General features: G+C 47.0%; 1 protein-coding gene across 3 annotated transcripts; it reads left to right on the forward strand.

Annotated features, from left to right (window-relative positions):
• Positions 1 to 512: 512 nt before the first annotated feature.
• Positions 513 to 12,617, forward strand: pih1d1 (PIH1 domain containing 1). Of its 3 annotated transcripts, none has more exons than XM_033013262.1 (11): positions 513 to 622; positions 1,500 to 1,667; positions 3,953 to 4,022; positions 4,810 to 4,995; positions 5,901 to 5,962; positions 7,143 to 7,224; positions 8,568 to 8,664; positions 10,043 to 10,093; positions 10,676 to 10,772; positions 11,109 to 11,252; positions 12,190 to 12,617. In XM_033013262.1, the coding sequence occupies exons 2-11, from the start codon at positions 1,584 to 1,586 to the stop codon at positions 12,223 to 12,225; spliced, it is 909 nt and encodes a 302-aa protein (XP_032869153.1). In that variant the 5' UTR covers positions 513 to 622; positions 1,500 to 1,583; the 3' UTR covers positions 12,226 to 12,617. The 3 variants fall into 3 exon arrangements, with proteins under 3 accessions (XP_032869153.1, XP_032869154.1, XP_032869155.1); XM_033013263.1 differs by having other exon boundaries at positions 10,679 to 10,772; XM_033013264.1 differs by lacking the exon at positions 10,043 to 10,093.
• The last annotated feature ends 659 nt before the right edge of the window (positions 12,618 to 13,276 follow it).

Raw genomic sequence — 13,276 nt, forward strand, 5'->3', positions numbered from 1 at the left:
GAAGAAGGTCAACGGATCCTGTCAGCCCGACCTCACCAGCCGGAAGAAGGTCAACGGATCCTGTCAGCCCGACCTCACCAGCCGGAAGAAGGTCAATGGACCTACCGACCAAAGTTCATAGAGGATCTTTGCTACCGACCTCACCCGCCGGAAGAAGGTCAACGGGCCCCGCGTCCCGCACCCACATCCTTCCCCCCCCGGCAGGAGAACAAGCTCCCCTTTCCTCACGCCCCACCCTAAATCAAATCTACAATCCCTCTCTCTCTCTCTCCAACCAACCACCCAACTCCTCCTCTCAGTGTCTTTACTATCATTACACAGTCTGAAGAAGGGTCTCGACCCGAAACATCCCCCCAAATTCCTTCTCTCCAGAGACGCTGCCTGTCCCACTCAGTTACTCCAGCATTTTGTGTCTTATCTTCGGTGTAAACCAGCACCTGCAGTTCCTTCCTCCACATTGTACATTTGCACGTTGCAGGTTCTGCTTGGGGGGTGGGGGGGTCAGGAACACCGCGCCATTGTGTATTTTTACATTTGTTTTCACCCGGCCCTTTTGTGCGTGGGTTTAGTTGTCGGGGGAGGAGATGGGGAGGCGCCCATAGCAACGGGATCGGGGCAGCAGGTGGGAGCCGGGCCGGGCCGGGCGGCCATTCGGGGCGATGTGTGGGCTAGCAGGGCAGTGGGTCAGCAAACCGAGGGCCAGAGTGTTTATCAGTCAGGAACTGAACAACCAAGTTCTTATTTGATTCGGGAGGAAGGAACTGCAGATGCTGGTTTACACCGAATATTTATAAGAGACATAGAATAGACAATAGATGCAAGGGGAGGCCATTCGGCCCTTCGAGCCAGCACCGCCCTTCATTGTGATCATGGCTGGTAGACACAAAATGCTGGAGTAACTCAGCGGGACGGGCAGCATCTCTGGAGAGAGAAGGAATTTGGGCAACGTTTCGGGTCGAGACCCTTCTTCAGACTGAGAGTCAGGGGAGAGATAAGGAAGTGCACGGTGTGAGAGCGAGACATCAAAGGGGACGAAGCTCAAGGAAAATGCAGAGTAGACCATTGTTATCTGAAGAGGAGGTGTCAACGAAGATAACATGTAATCAGGTCGGAGAACTGGGAAGGGGAGGGGATGGAGAGAGGGGGGAAAGCAAGGGTTACATGAAGTTAGAGAAGTCAATCTTCGCACCGCTGCGGTGTAAGATGCCCGTTAGAGAAGTCAATGGATCTGTCTAAGTTAGACACAAATTGCTGGAGTAACTCAGCGGAACAGGCGGCATCTCTGGAGAGAGAAGGAATGGGTGACGTTTCGAGTCGAGACCCTTCTTCAGACTGTTCTAAGTCCTATAGGCTACCCATCAGCATAGTAGCGGAGCTAGTTTGTTAGTACTTTCCTATTGAGCAAAGTCATAATTTTAATTCAAAAAGAGTCAGGGCTCATGGATGCAAACTGGAGCATTGTCAGACTAATGTCTTTGTGTGTTTTTTCCTGTAAACGGTAACAGTTACATTGGCGTTGATACTCACTCCTCTGCCAATTTTGAGAAGTCTTTGTGGGTTTTACACACTCTGCAAGTTGGGCCATGGCAGCGACGACAGACACAAGCTTGCTCTCAGCTGAGATGAAGGAAGAGGAGGAGGAACTGTACGAACAATTGCTGCTCCAGGTACGTAAGCATCGTGACCCCCATCTCATCCTCAGCTTTGTGCTACAGTAATTCCATTAATCCATAATGCTTGATACTTAAGTGAATCCAGAGTACTGGATTTTCCAGACCATCGTATTATATTATACAATTGTGTTTTAATTGTAATTATATTCCAACCAATATGCCAACAAACTTGTAATTCACAATTTCTGTAGATGTTTCACAGTTGTATTGTAGATCTTCCAGTAATAGCTTTAAATTTATCGGAATGCTTCAGAGCATGGCTCTATCCAAGTGCAAGGAATTGCAGAGAGCTGTGGATGCAGCCCAGGCCATCACGCAAATCAACCTCCCTTCCTTTGACTTCATCTGCACTTCACGCTGACTCCGCAAGGCCAGCAGCACAATCAAGTTCGAGTCTCACCCTGGTCACTCCCTCTTCTCCCCTCTCCCATCAGGCAAGACGTGCAGAAGTTTGAAAAGGCACACCTCCAGATTCAGGGACTGTTTTTTTGCTATTGTTATCAGGCAACTGAACCATATTATCATCAGCTCGAGCAGTTCTGACCTCCTTCAAGTCTGAGGAAGGGTCTCGACCCGAAATATCACCCATTCATTCTCTCCAGAGAAGCTGCCTGTCCCGCTGAGCTACTCCAGCAGTTCTGACCTACCATCTACCACATTGGAGACTTTTGGACTATCTTTAATCGGACTTTATCTTGCACTAAATGTTATTCCCTGTATCCTGTATCATATACTGTTGACCGCTTGATTGTAACCATGTATAGTCTTTTTGCTGAACAGATGACATGCAAAAAAAAGCTTTTCACTGTACCTCGGTATTCGTATTCAATCCAGTCTGAAGAAGGGTCCCGACCTGAAACATCGCCCATTCTTTTACTCCAGAGATGTTGCCTGACCCGTTGAGTTACTCAGATTCAGATTCAGATTCAGATTCAACTTTAATTGTCATTGTCAGTGTACAGTACAGAGACAACGAAATGCAGTTAGCATCTCCCTGGAAGAGCGACATAGAATATGATTTCAATAAATAAATCTATTTACATGCATACAGTCATAGTGTTTTTCCTGTGGGAGGAGTGTCCGGGGGGGGGGGGGTGATTGGCAGTCACCGAGGTACATTGTTGAGTAGTGTGACAGCCGCAGGGAAGAAGCTGTTCCTGGACCTGCTGGTCCGGCAACGGAGAGACCTGTAGCGCCTCCCGGATGGTAGGAGGGTAAACAGTCCATGGTTGGGGTGAGAGCAGTCCTTGGCGATGCTGAGCGCCCTTCGCAGACTACGCTTGCTTTGGATAGACTCAATGGATGGGAGCGAGGAACCGGTGATGCGTTGGGCAATTTTCACCACCCTCTGCAGTGCTTTCCGGTCGGAGACAGAGCAGTTGCCATACCATACTGTGATACAGTTGGTAAGGATGCTCTCGATGGTGCAGCGGTAGAAGTTCACCAGAATCTGAGGAGACAGATGGACCTTCTTTAGTCTCCTCAGGAAGAAGAGACGCTGGTGAGCCTTCTTGACCAGAGTTGAGGTATTGTGGGTCCAAGAGAGGTCATCGGAGATGTTGACCCCCAGGAACCTGAAGCTGGAAACACGTTCCACCTCCGTCCCGTTGATGTGGATGGGGGTGTGTGTGCCGCCCCTAGACTTCCTGAAGTCTACAATGAGCTCCTTGGTCTTCTTGGAGTTAAGGGCCAGGTTGTTGTCAGCGCACCATGCTGCTAGGAGCTGGACCTCCTCCCTATAGGCCGACTCATCGTTGTTGCTGATGAGGCCAATCACCGTTGTATCATCTGCATACTTGATGATGGTGTTAGTACCATGTACAGGTGTGCAGTCGTAGGTGAAGAGGGAGTAGAGGAGGGGGCTCAGCACACAGCCCTGTGGAACGCCGGTGTTCAGGGTGAGGGTTGAAGAGGTGTGCTTGTCTAACCTAACAGACTGGGGTCTGTTGGTTAGAAAGTCCAGTATCCAGTTGCAGAGGGAGGGGTCGATGCCCAGGTTACCGAGTTTGGTGATCAGTTTAGAGGGTATAATGGTGTTGAATGCTGAGCTGTATATGTTGTGCATATCTTTGGTATAAACCAGCACCTACAATTCTTGGTTTCTACATTCCCTGAAGGGCCCTGACCCAAATTGTCATCTGCTGATTCCCTCCACAGATGCTGAGCATCTGCTGAGTTCCTCCAGCACTTTGTGTTTTACTTAATTTAATGAATGACTGAATGTTTTCATTATTATTTGCTAAAACGTAATTGTTTATTGGCTTTCTCATTCCCTGCAGGCTGCAAAAGAGATGCAGGGCACCAGCGTTCCACCAGCACAGGAATCCAAGCAGATCAGACCACAGCCAGGTAAGGATTTTTTTTAAAAATGACATGGATCATGGTTTTGGAAGGAACGGTAGATGCTGGCTTAAATCGAAGATAGACACCAAATGTTGGAGTAACTCAGCGGGACAGGTAGCATCTCCGGAGAAAAGGAATGGGTGGCTTCCTTCTCTGATATGAGTCTGGGTCTTGACCCGAAACGTCACCTATTCCTTCTCTCCATAGATGCTGCCTCACCCACTGAGTTTCTCCAGCATCTTTTTTGTCTACCACACATTATTAATTCATTCTTTTTTTCAGGCGTTACACAGTAACATTCTAAATTTCCCAGTGAACAAGTGAGTTTAAAAAGGGGTCTGGGAAACCACTGGAAACATAGAAAATAGGTGCAGGAGGAGGCCATTCGGCCCTTTGAACCAGCATCGCCATTCAATATGATCACGGCTGATCATCCAGAATCAGTACCCCGTTCCTGCTCTTTCCCCGTATCCCTTCTGGACGAGAAGGATGGGTGACGTTTTGGGTCGGGATCTTTCTTGAGTCTGAAGAAGAGTCCCGACCCGAAACGTCATGCATCCTTTTTCTCCAGAGATGCTGCCTGACCTGCTGAGTTACTCCAGCACTTTGTATCTATCTTCAGAATATATCAGCATCTGCAGTTCCTTCCCACACAAGCTTAAAGAGAGTGCAGGGAATTGGGCAGGGATGGGTCTCGAGAAGTCAGCTGAAGCCTGTGGTGGAGGGAAGCATTTTCTGAAGCTGAACTGCAATGATGATGAATGATTTTGTAAATACATCTCCCTTTTCACAGGCTTCTGTGTGAAGGCAAAGACCAGAAGCAGCGAGAAGATTTTCATTAACATCTGCAAATCTGATAAAATCCCACCTCCACCAGATCTCTCCGAGGAGGATCTGGTGATCTTGCTGGAATCCGAAGATCCTTCAGGATATAGGATTCCCATGAGCCTGGGGGAGCCTCATGCCGAAGTCGACAACAGTAGGTATTTGTGTAGTATGTCGTGTTGAGTGAACTATCCTGTCCACTCAAGAGGCTGGTGCATAGAGCCACTCAGTACAGCAACAAGCTGTAGATCAGCTTTGTGCTGAGCATAAAGGGCCTGTCCCACTTACTCGACTTGTCGGCACCCGTCATAGTCGCGGCAGGTGGACAAAAATGTTCAACATGTTGAAAATCCAGCGGCGACCAGAAAAAGGTACGACTCTTTGGGCGACTACTCACGACCATACAGGCGTCACCCCACGATATGGTCGCGTGAGGGTAGCGCTTCAAGGTGAGAGGGACAAAGTTTAAAGGAGATGTGCGGGAATGGGTTTGTCAACAAAGAGTGGTGCATGGCTGGAATGCTGTGCCTGGGATGTTGGTGGAGGCAGATACGACAGTGGCATATATGAGCTTTTAGAAGGACACATGTATATTCAGGGTATGGAGGGATATGGATCACATGCAGGCAGAGGGGATTAGTTTGACTTGGTATTGAGTTCAGCATGGACATTGTGGGCCGAAGGGCCTCTACTTCTGCAGTACAGTGGCCAGCCTGGAAAACCTTACAACAGTAAGCCCTCATGGCCAAGGTGCTAGTGGACATCTGTTACAGTGGAAGACTGTGGCAGAAACACAGCAGCAAAGCAAAAATATTATTAGGAAAAAAATGTGTGATTTAAATGGCTTTGTGTGAAGGCAGTGGAGGCCAGTTCACTAGATGTTTTCATGAGATAGTTAGATTTAGCTCTTAGGGCTATAGGAATCAAGGGATATGGGGAAAAAGCAGGAACGGGGTACTGATTTTAGATGATCAGCCATGATCATATTGAATGGCGGTGCTGGAACGAAGGGCCGAATGGCCTACTTTTCTATGTTTCTAAATTTATTTTATTTTACAGGTGGGAATGGTTGTACTGCATATGACATCGTCATCAATCCTACTTTTTACAACAAAATTCATGTAAGATTTAATTATTCACATTGATGGGTATCAAGGGTGGTGAATCTGTGGAATTCTTTGCCACGCAAGGCTGTGGAGGCCAAGGCAGTGAATATATTTAAGGCAGAGATAGATAGATTCTTGATTAGTCCGGCTGTCAGGGGTTATGGGGAGAAGGAAGGAGAATGGGATTAGGAGGGAGAGATAGATCAACCATGATTTAATGGCGGAGTAGACTTGATGGGCCAGGCGCGCCATTCTATCAACATATGACAGTCCCGCCACCCCAGGAATTAACCTGGTGAACCTTCGCTGCACTCCCTCAATAGCAAGAATGTCCTTCCTCAAATAGCAAGATCTGCCTGCTCTCTCACTAAATGTCATGTAGCACAATCATACATGGGTGTCCCTCTGTCTCTCCATACCCGCCTGTTAGATAATAATAATAATAATAATGGATGGGATTTATATAGCGCCTTTCTAATACTCAAGGCGCTTTACATCGCATTATTCATTCACTCCTCAGTAACACTCGGTGGTGGTGAGCTACTTCTGTAGCCACAGCTGCCCTGGGGCAGACTGACGGAAGCGTGGCTGCCAATCTGCGCCTACGGCCCCTCCGACCACCACCAATCACTCACACACATTCACACACATTCACACACAGGCAAAGATGGGTGAAGTGTCTTGCCCAAGGACACAACGACAGTATGCACTCCAAGCGGGATTCGAACCGGCTACCTTCCGGTCGCCAGCCGAACACTTAGCCCATTGTGCCATCTGTCGTCCTGACATGGCGTCCTGACATGACGTCCTTCATGACATCCCATGAAGGAGGTCATTGCAGCTATCGAAAAAGTCGACCCGAAATATCACCTATTCCTTTTCTCCAGAGATGCTGCTTGATCCGCTGATTTACTCCAGCCTTTTGTGTCTGTCTTCGGTTTAAACCAGCATCTGCAGTTCCTCACTGTACAAGGTATGTGCCGTGCCGTAGATGGCTGTTATCACCTTGCTTTTTGTAAGGGACCTGTTGTGTGCGTATCAGCGGCCACATTTCCTGTGTCGCAAGTCGAGATATTCCTCAGTGACTGTAAAGCACCCTGGGCTGTCCAGAATCTTTGAAAAGCATTGTACAAATGCAAGTCTTTATAATTCAAGGCAAGAATTGTAATATTTTTCATACTTTGTTTTACCACAGAGCAATAAACTCTTCATGGAATTTTTCATGACAATTGGGTTTGAAGGTTTAGAAAACAAGTATAACCTGGAGATGTCCCGAGGTAAGTTTTCTTTGGATTGCCCTCAAAATGTTAACTAATACTGTTCGCTGTTCTAACACTAAATGAACTCTCACTTGCTGGGCCAGAATGGCCATTCACTGACACCAATTTGCTGGAGGCATATTAGCAAGGTGTGATACTCCCCAGGTCATTCACTCAATTCTTTATCACAATATAAACTTCATTCATTAAATTTGTAAATACATAATATTTCACATCATACATTGTAATTCATAGCACAAGGCGCCTCATTCCATTTGGTTACAACATTTAAATGATACAGGTACCAATATATCAGCTGATCTTTTTTTCACACATGCTCCATGACCCTTAACTCCAAAGGATTTTTACCAGTGGCTTCCATCTCCTTGCTGGGCTTCTGTCTCCTTGAGAATGGGGTTCAGAGGGGAAGATAAATCAGCCATGATTGAACTTGATGGGCCAAAATGGCCCAATTCTGCTGGTAGAACCTTTGAACTTATGATGGGCTTCCAGCTCATTGATGACCTTTCAGCTCCTCAATGGGCAATAACAGGAAGATAAATGGCATGTTGCTCTTTAGTTTAGTTTAGTTTAGTTTAGAGATACTGCCCACTGAGTTTGAGCTGACCAGTGAGCCCCGCACATTATCACTATCCTACACACACTAGGGACGATTTACAACTTTACCGAAGCTAATCAACCTACAAACCTGTACCTCTTTGGAGTGTGGGAGGAAACCGGAGCACCCAGAGAAAACCCACACAGGTCATAAGGTGACAAGCAATAGGAGTAGAATTAGGCCATTCAGCCCATCAAATCTCTGCCATTCAATCATGGCTGATCTATCTCTCTCTCTCCTAACCCCATTCTCCTGCCTTCTCCCCATAACCCATGACACCCGTACTAATCAAGAATCTATTTATCTCTGCCTTAAAAAATATCCACTGACTTGGCCTCGGGGAGAACGTACAAACTCCGAACGTTCTTGGTTCTTGGTTTCTTGGTCCTTCAAAATATTCCAAATGGAATTTAAACTGGAGGTTCAAACACTTCCTATAAAACTGAATCCAAATTTGGTGCTTAATCCAGTGTGCTATCTCACCTCCAGAAGACAGCGGGGTCTTTATCATCTGTGTCTAATCGCAGGCTGTAGTGGCAGAAGAAGTTCCAAACAGGTTACTGGTAGACTCAGTCTGAAGAAGGGTCTCGACCCAAAACGTCGCCTATTCCTTCTCCCCATAGATGCTGCCTCACACGTTGAGTTTCTCCAGCATTTTGGTCACCCTTCGATTTTTCTAGCATCTGCAGTTCTTTCTTAAACACCAGGTTACTGGAATCGTTAACAATTCCCTTCTTCCCAGAATGGCGAATGTTGAAGAACAGAAAGTTCCTGGGATCTGTGGTGGAGCAGAACATTCGAACAAAATCAAAACCTGTTATCCAGGAGCTGAAATCCAGGTAACAAACTGAAAGAAAAAATTCACCTTAAATACCAATTTAAGTACATTTTTGATTCATTATGATTCAGCAACATGTCATTGTTAAAAAGCAAAATGCAATAAAACTCTGTAAATCCTCTTGTTTGAAAAAACTGGCAGATATTCGGATGCTGTTCCAAAATGCCACAGCAACTCACTTTGAACTTGCTTTTACAGTAGATGTAACACAATAGCACAGTAAAAGTCCCAACAAACCCTGTGTGTCAAAGAGAGTGCGGGATCAGAGACTCCAGTGTGTTAAAGGGAGCCACAGTGTGTCAAAGAGTGTGGGAATAGTCCCAGAGTTAAAGGTAGTGTGGGAATCAGTCATAGACCTGGGGCCATTGGTTTTGGCTTTTTCCACTATTATCGTTTGTTTTTTGGTGTATGAATGTGTGTTTTATATAGATACATACTGAACTTACTTTCTCGTTTGTTTTATTGTTTAATGCATGGGTGTCAAACTCATTTTAGTTCACGGGCAAAATGTGACATCATGCGCGCCGGATCGCACTATGCACGCACGAACGCTGCCCGATCTGGCACCGGGGACATCTGCAGCCCGCGGGCCAGATTGGACCCCTCCGCGGCCCGCACATTTGACACCCCTAGTTCAGAGAGTATATGGTTACATATTCTGAAGATAGACACAAAAAGCTGGCGCAACTCAGCGGACAGGCAGCATCTCTGGAGGAAAGGAATAGATGACATTTCGGGTCAAAGGGCCTCGACCCGAAACGTCACCCATTCCTCTCTCCAGAGATGCTGCCTGACCCGCTGAGTTACTCCAGCACTTTGTGTGTGCCTTCGGTTTAAACCAGCATCTGCAGTTCCTTCCTACACGGTTACATATGTTGCTGTGCTGATGCAAGTAAGAATTTCATTGTTCTTTCTGGAACATATGACAATAAAACACTCTCTCTTTTGAATGGGTCCTGAAGTGTTAAAGGGTGTGTGGGATAGATCCCGATGCACTATAGGAGTGTGGGAACAGGAACCATGGTGTGTCAAAGAGACAATGGGACTAAGAGTACATGAAAAGCTGGTTTGTCCTTGTTGTTTCTTAAGGGCCTGTCCCACTTACGCGATTTTTTCGGCGACTTGCCGACACCCTTCATAGTCGCAGCAGGATGCCGAAAATTGTTCAACATGTTGAAAATCCAGCGGCAACCAGAAAATAACAAATAACATGACAGTGTAGAAATAGCCATCAGTGAGGCTACGATGGCTTTGTACAATTGGGTAACAGCTGCTGCACATGTTTTTGTACCAAGTTTAAAACTGGTAGAAGGCATAGTATCACAGGCCTGTACAGTGTAATCACTAAACACACACACAGTCCTGTTTTGTTTCACCAGCACCACGCCCACGGAGAGCAGCGCAAAGCCTCTTGTATCGGAAGTGGAAAGGTAAGGTCAGATCACGTTTTGTTTAGGTAGAAGACTGATTGCTTGTCAGATGAATGCTCCAGCCTCCCAGGTTTGACCCTGGCCTCCAATCTATGGCATGTGTGGAGTCTGCACGTTCTCCCCGTGACTGCGCGGGTATTCCCCAACTGCTCCAGTTTTCTCCCACACCCCAAAGAAACGTGGGTCCATAGGTTAGTGGGTTGCTGTAAACCGCCCCAAGTGTGTGGGTGAGTGGTAGAATCTAGAGAATGGACCCAGTGTAGGATTAGTGTAAATGAACAAGGTCCCAACCCAAAACATTACGTAATCATGTCCTGCAAGGTTGCTGGCTGACCTGCAGGGTTACTCCAGCACTTTGTGTCTTTCTTTCATAAATCAGCATCTGCATTTCCAATGTATGATTAGTGTAAAGGTGTTCTTGATGGTTGGCATGAAGGGCCTGGTACTGTGATGAATGCCAGTACTGGGTGCTAGTGTCTCCATTCACCTGGGCTTGGGTTTCAGTTGTAAGGTAGTTGGAATGTCCGTGGGGAATGTGTATCACGCGATGATTATTAACTGAAACTCTCCCTCCTCTGGCAGCAGCTGCGTGGAGCCGGACTACACCATCGTGGCCGAGCCTGCGGACCAACACCAACACCCCAGCTTCCTGGTGGCGGAGATCTCCTTACCAAAAGTGGTTAGTATTAGCTCTACACAGTCCTTGTGCAGGGGCAGAGTGAGTGCACACACACCCTACGCAGGTAGGAACTGTGTAAGCACTGCATGGCCACGATTAAGATTGTGAAAACAAAGCCAGCAAATATGCACAAAGTGTTGGAGTAACTCAACAGGTCCGGCAGCGCCAATGGAGAAAAAGGATGGATAAGAAAGAACTGCAGATGCTGGAAAAATCTCAGGTAGCCAAAAAGCTGGGAGTAGCTCAGCGGGACAGGCAGCATCTCTGGAGAGAAGGATGTTTCGGTGATGTTTCGGGTGGAGACTCTTCTGTAAAACATGACTGTCTGTGCTGCAGGACTCTGCGCGATCGTTACTACTTGATCTGGGCGAGGACAGGATTGTCTTGTGGGCCAGGCCTGACCTTTATCACCTGGATATTTACATCCCATACAACGTAATTCCAGAGGAAAGCGGCTCGCAGTTCAACACAAACACCGGGGTAAGGCCACCTCTATCACTCGGGCAGAGTTCCCGTCACATTCGGGCACTGGGCTAGAGATGTGGGAAAGGTCTCAAGATAAAGCCGCCTATGTTAAGGCTGCACACAATACTCCAGGTGTGGTCTCACTAGAGCTCTGTACAACTGCAGAAGGAAGATGTGGGAAAGGTCTCAAGATAAAGCCGCCTATGTTAAAACAGCACAAGCGAGAGGCAGCAGTGATGCGAGTGAGTTATGGCAGGGGGTAGGAACGGTATGGTACCTATTCCGGGTGTCTGCTGCCAAGGTACAGGTCCCAGCAGATTCACAAGCATGCTCAAAACTATCATGCAGGAGTGAGCTGTTCATCAGGATAGGTGTAGAATAGGTAGATGTTCATTAGAATAGGTATAGGCTCATTATTGTCAATGGTACCAAGCCACAGGGGAAAGCATTGTTGTGCATGCTATCCAATTAGATCCGATAATACCTAACATAAATACAATTAAGTTAAACTCAAGTATAGTAGTTGAGCAAAGGGGAAGATAGAGAATGCAGAATATAGTTCTCAGCATTGTAGCGCAGCGGATCAGTAGACAAAGTCCAAAGTCCCCAATGGGGTAGACAGTACCCTAGCTTGTATCGTCTCGTCCGTTCGGTCGGATCAGGTCAGCGAAGGACTTCAGTTCTGGGTGTCATAGGATTGTCCAATCTGCAGGAATGTTGAAGAAAATATCATTGGACCATTTAGAAATGGCGATAGATTTCCAGGTGGGGAAGATGTATAAGAACGTGGATCCTTCTCTGGACAGAGCACGCAAAGAGGCGCCACCTTGCCCGCCTTACACTGTCCAGTTGACAAGAAGAGCAAGGCGTAAGGTTCCAGCCTGAATGACATACACGTTTGTCGGCGTTTACGGTGGAAGAGTTTATTTAACATCCCCACCGTTCTTGGCAGGTTCTGACCGTGACGATGCCGGTGCAGCCAGCCTAGTCCAACACCACCACGACCAGCAGCACTCACGAAGAGCGGACAACCAGGGCCAGCCCTCCCTCCCCGAGGGTGAAACTGTGAGCAGTTTGTGAGTGAGTAAAGCACCTGGCTATGTTTTTGGTTTCATCCATCTTTACCTGAGGCTTAAAAACCAACATGCTGTAGGAACCAAGCAGGTCGGGCAGTGTCTGTGGAGGGGAATGACAAATTCAAACTGAAGAAGGATCGCAACACGAAATATCATCTCTCCATTCTCCCCACAAATGCTACCTCACCTGACTCGCCGAGTTCCTCCAGCACTTTGTGTTTTTGTTCAAGATTCCAGCATCTGCAGTTTATTGTGTCTTCTCTGCAGCTGACCATCTGTAAATAAAGATCTTACTCAAACCAAATCGTACACTGTTTCAAAGTTTGCTTCTGCAGAGCTTGAATGTTGTGTTTATTGACGAGTTGGTTACGGTTTGGGCTTGGGTTTAAGTGTCGGTAGCAGCTTCGGTGGGAAACGCTCGGGGTATCAAGACTGCCGTACCAGGCTGTAATGCAACCAGTCGGGATACTTAACCAAGTGGAGAGAAAGGGTTCCACTTAGGCGACTCTTTAGGCGACTGCCAGGGACTAGATTTAATGGAATTCACCCACGATACCCACGACAGTAAAAATTGTCGCCACTGTCATCGAAAAATGTTCAACGTGTTGAAAATGTTGGGGTAGTCGCCCATAAAATCACCTAAGTGGGACCGGCCCATTACACTTCAGTAATGCCATCATTATCCTGCATGTCTCAAGCTCTCCTCCCCTTTCAATCCCTCCTTCAATCCTCCCTCACAATCACTGTCACCTTAGTTTAGTTTAGAAATACAATTTGGGGATGTGACCTTCGGCCCACCGAGTCCATGCCGACCACCTGTTCATTCACACTAGTTCTTAGAAAATCTCCTTGGATTTTCCTTAATTTTATTTGCTGGAGCTATCTCCTGCCCCTTTTTTGCCATTGTTTCCTTCTTAAATGATTGATTAATTGATTGAAAGATACAGCACGGAAAGAGGCCCT

This window comes from Amblyraja radiata, chromosome 38 (genome assembly GCF_010909765.2).
Source record: "Amblyraja radiata isolate CabotCenter1 chromosome 38, sAmbRad1.1.pri, whole genome shotgun sequence".
NCBI lineage: Eukaryota > Metazoa > Chordata > Chondrichthyes > Rajiformes > Rajidae > Amblyraja > Amblyraja radiata.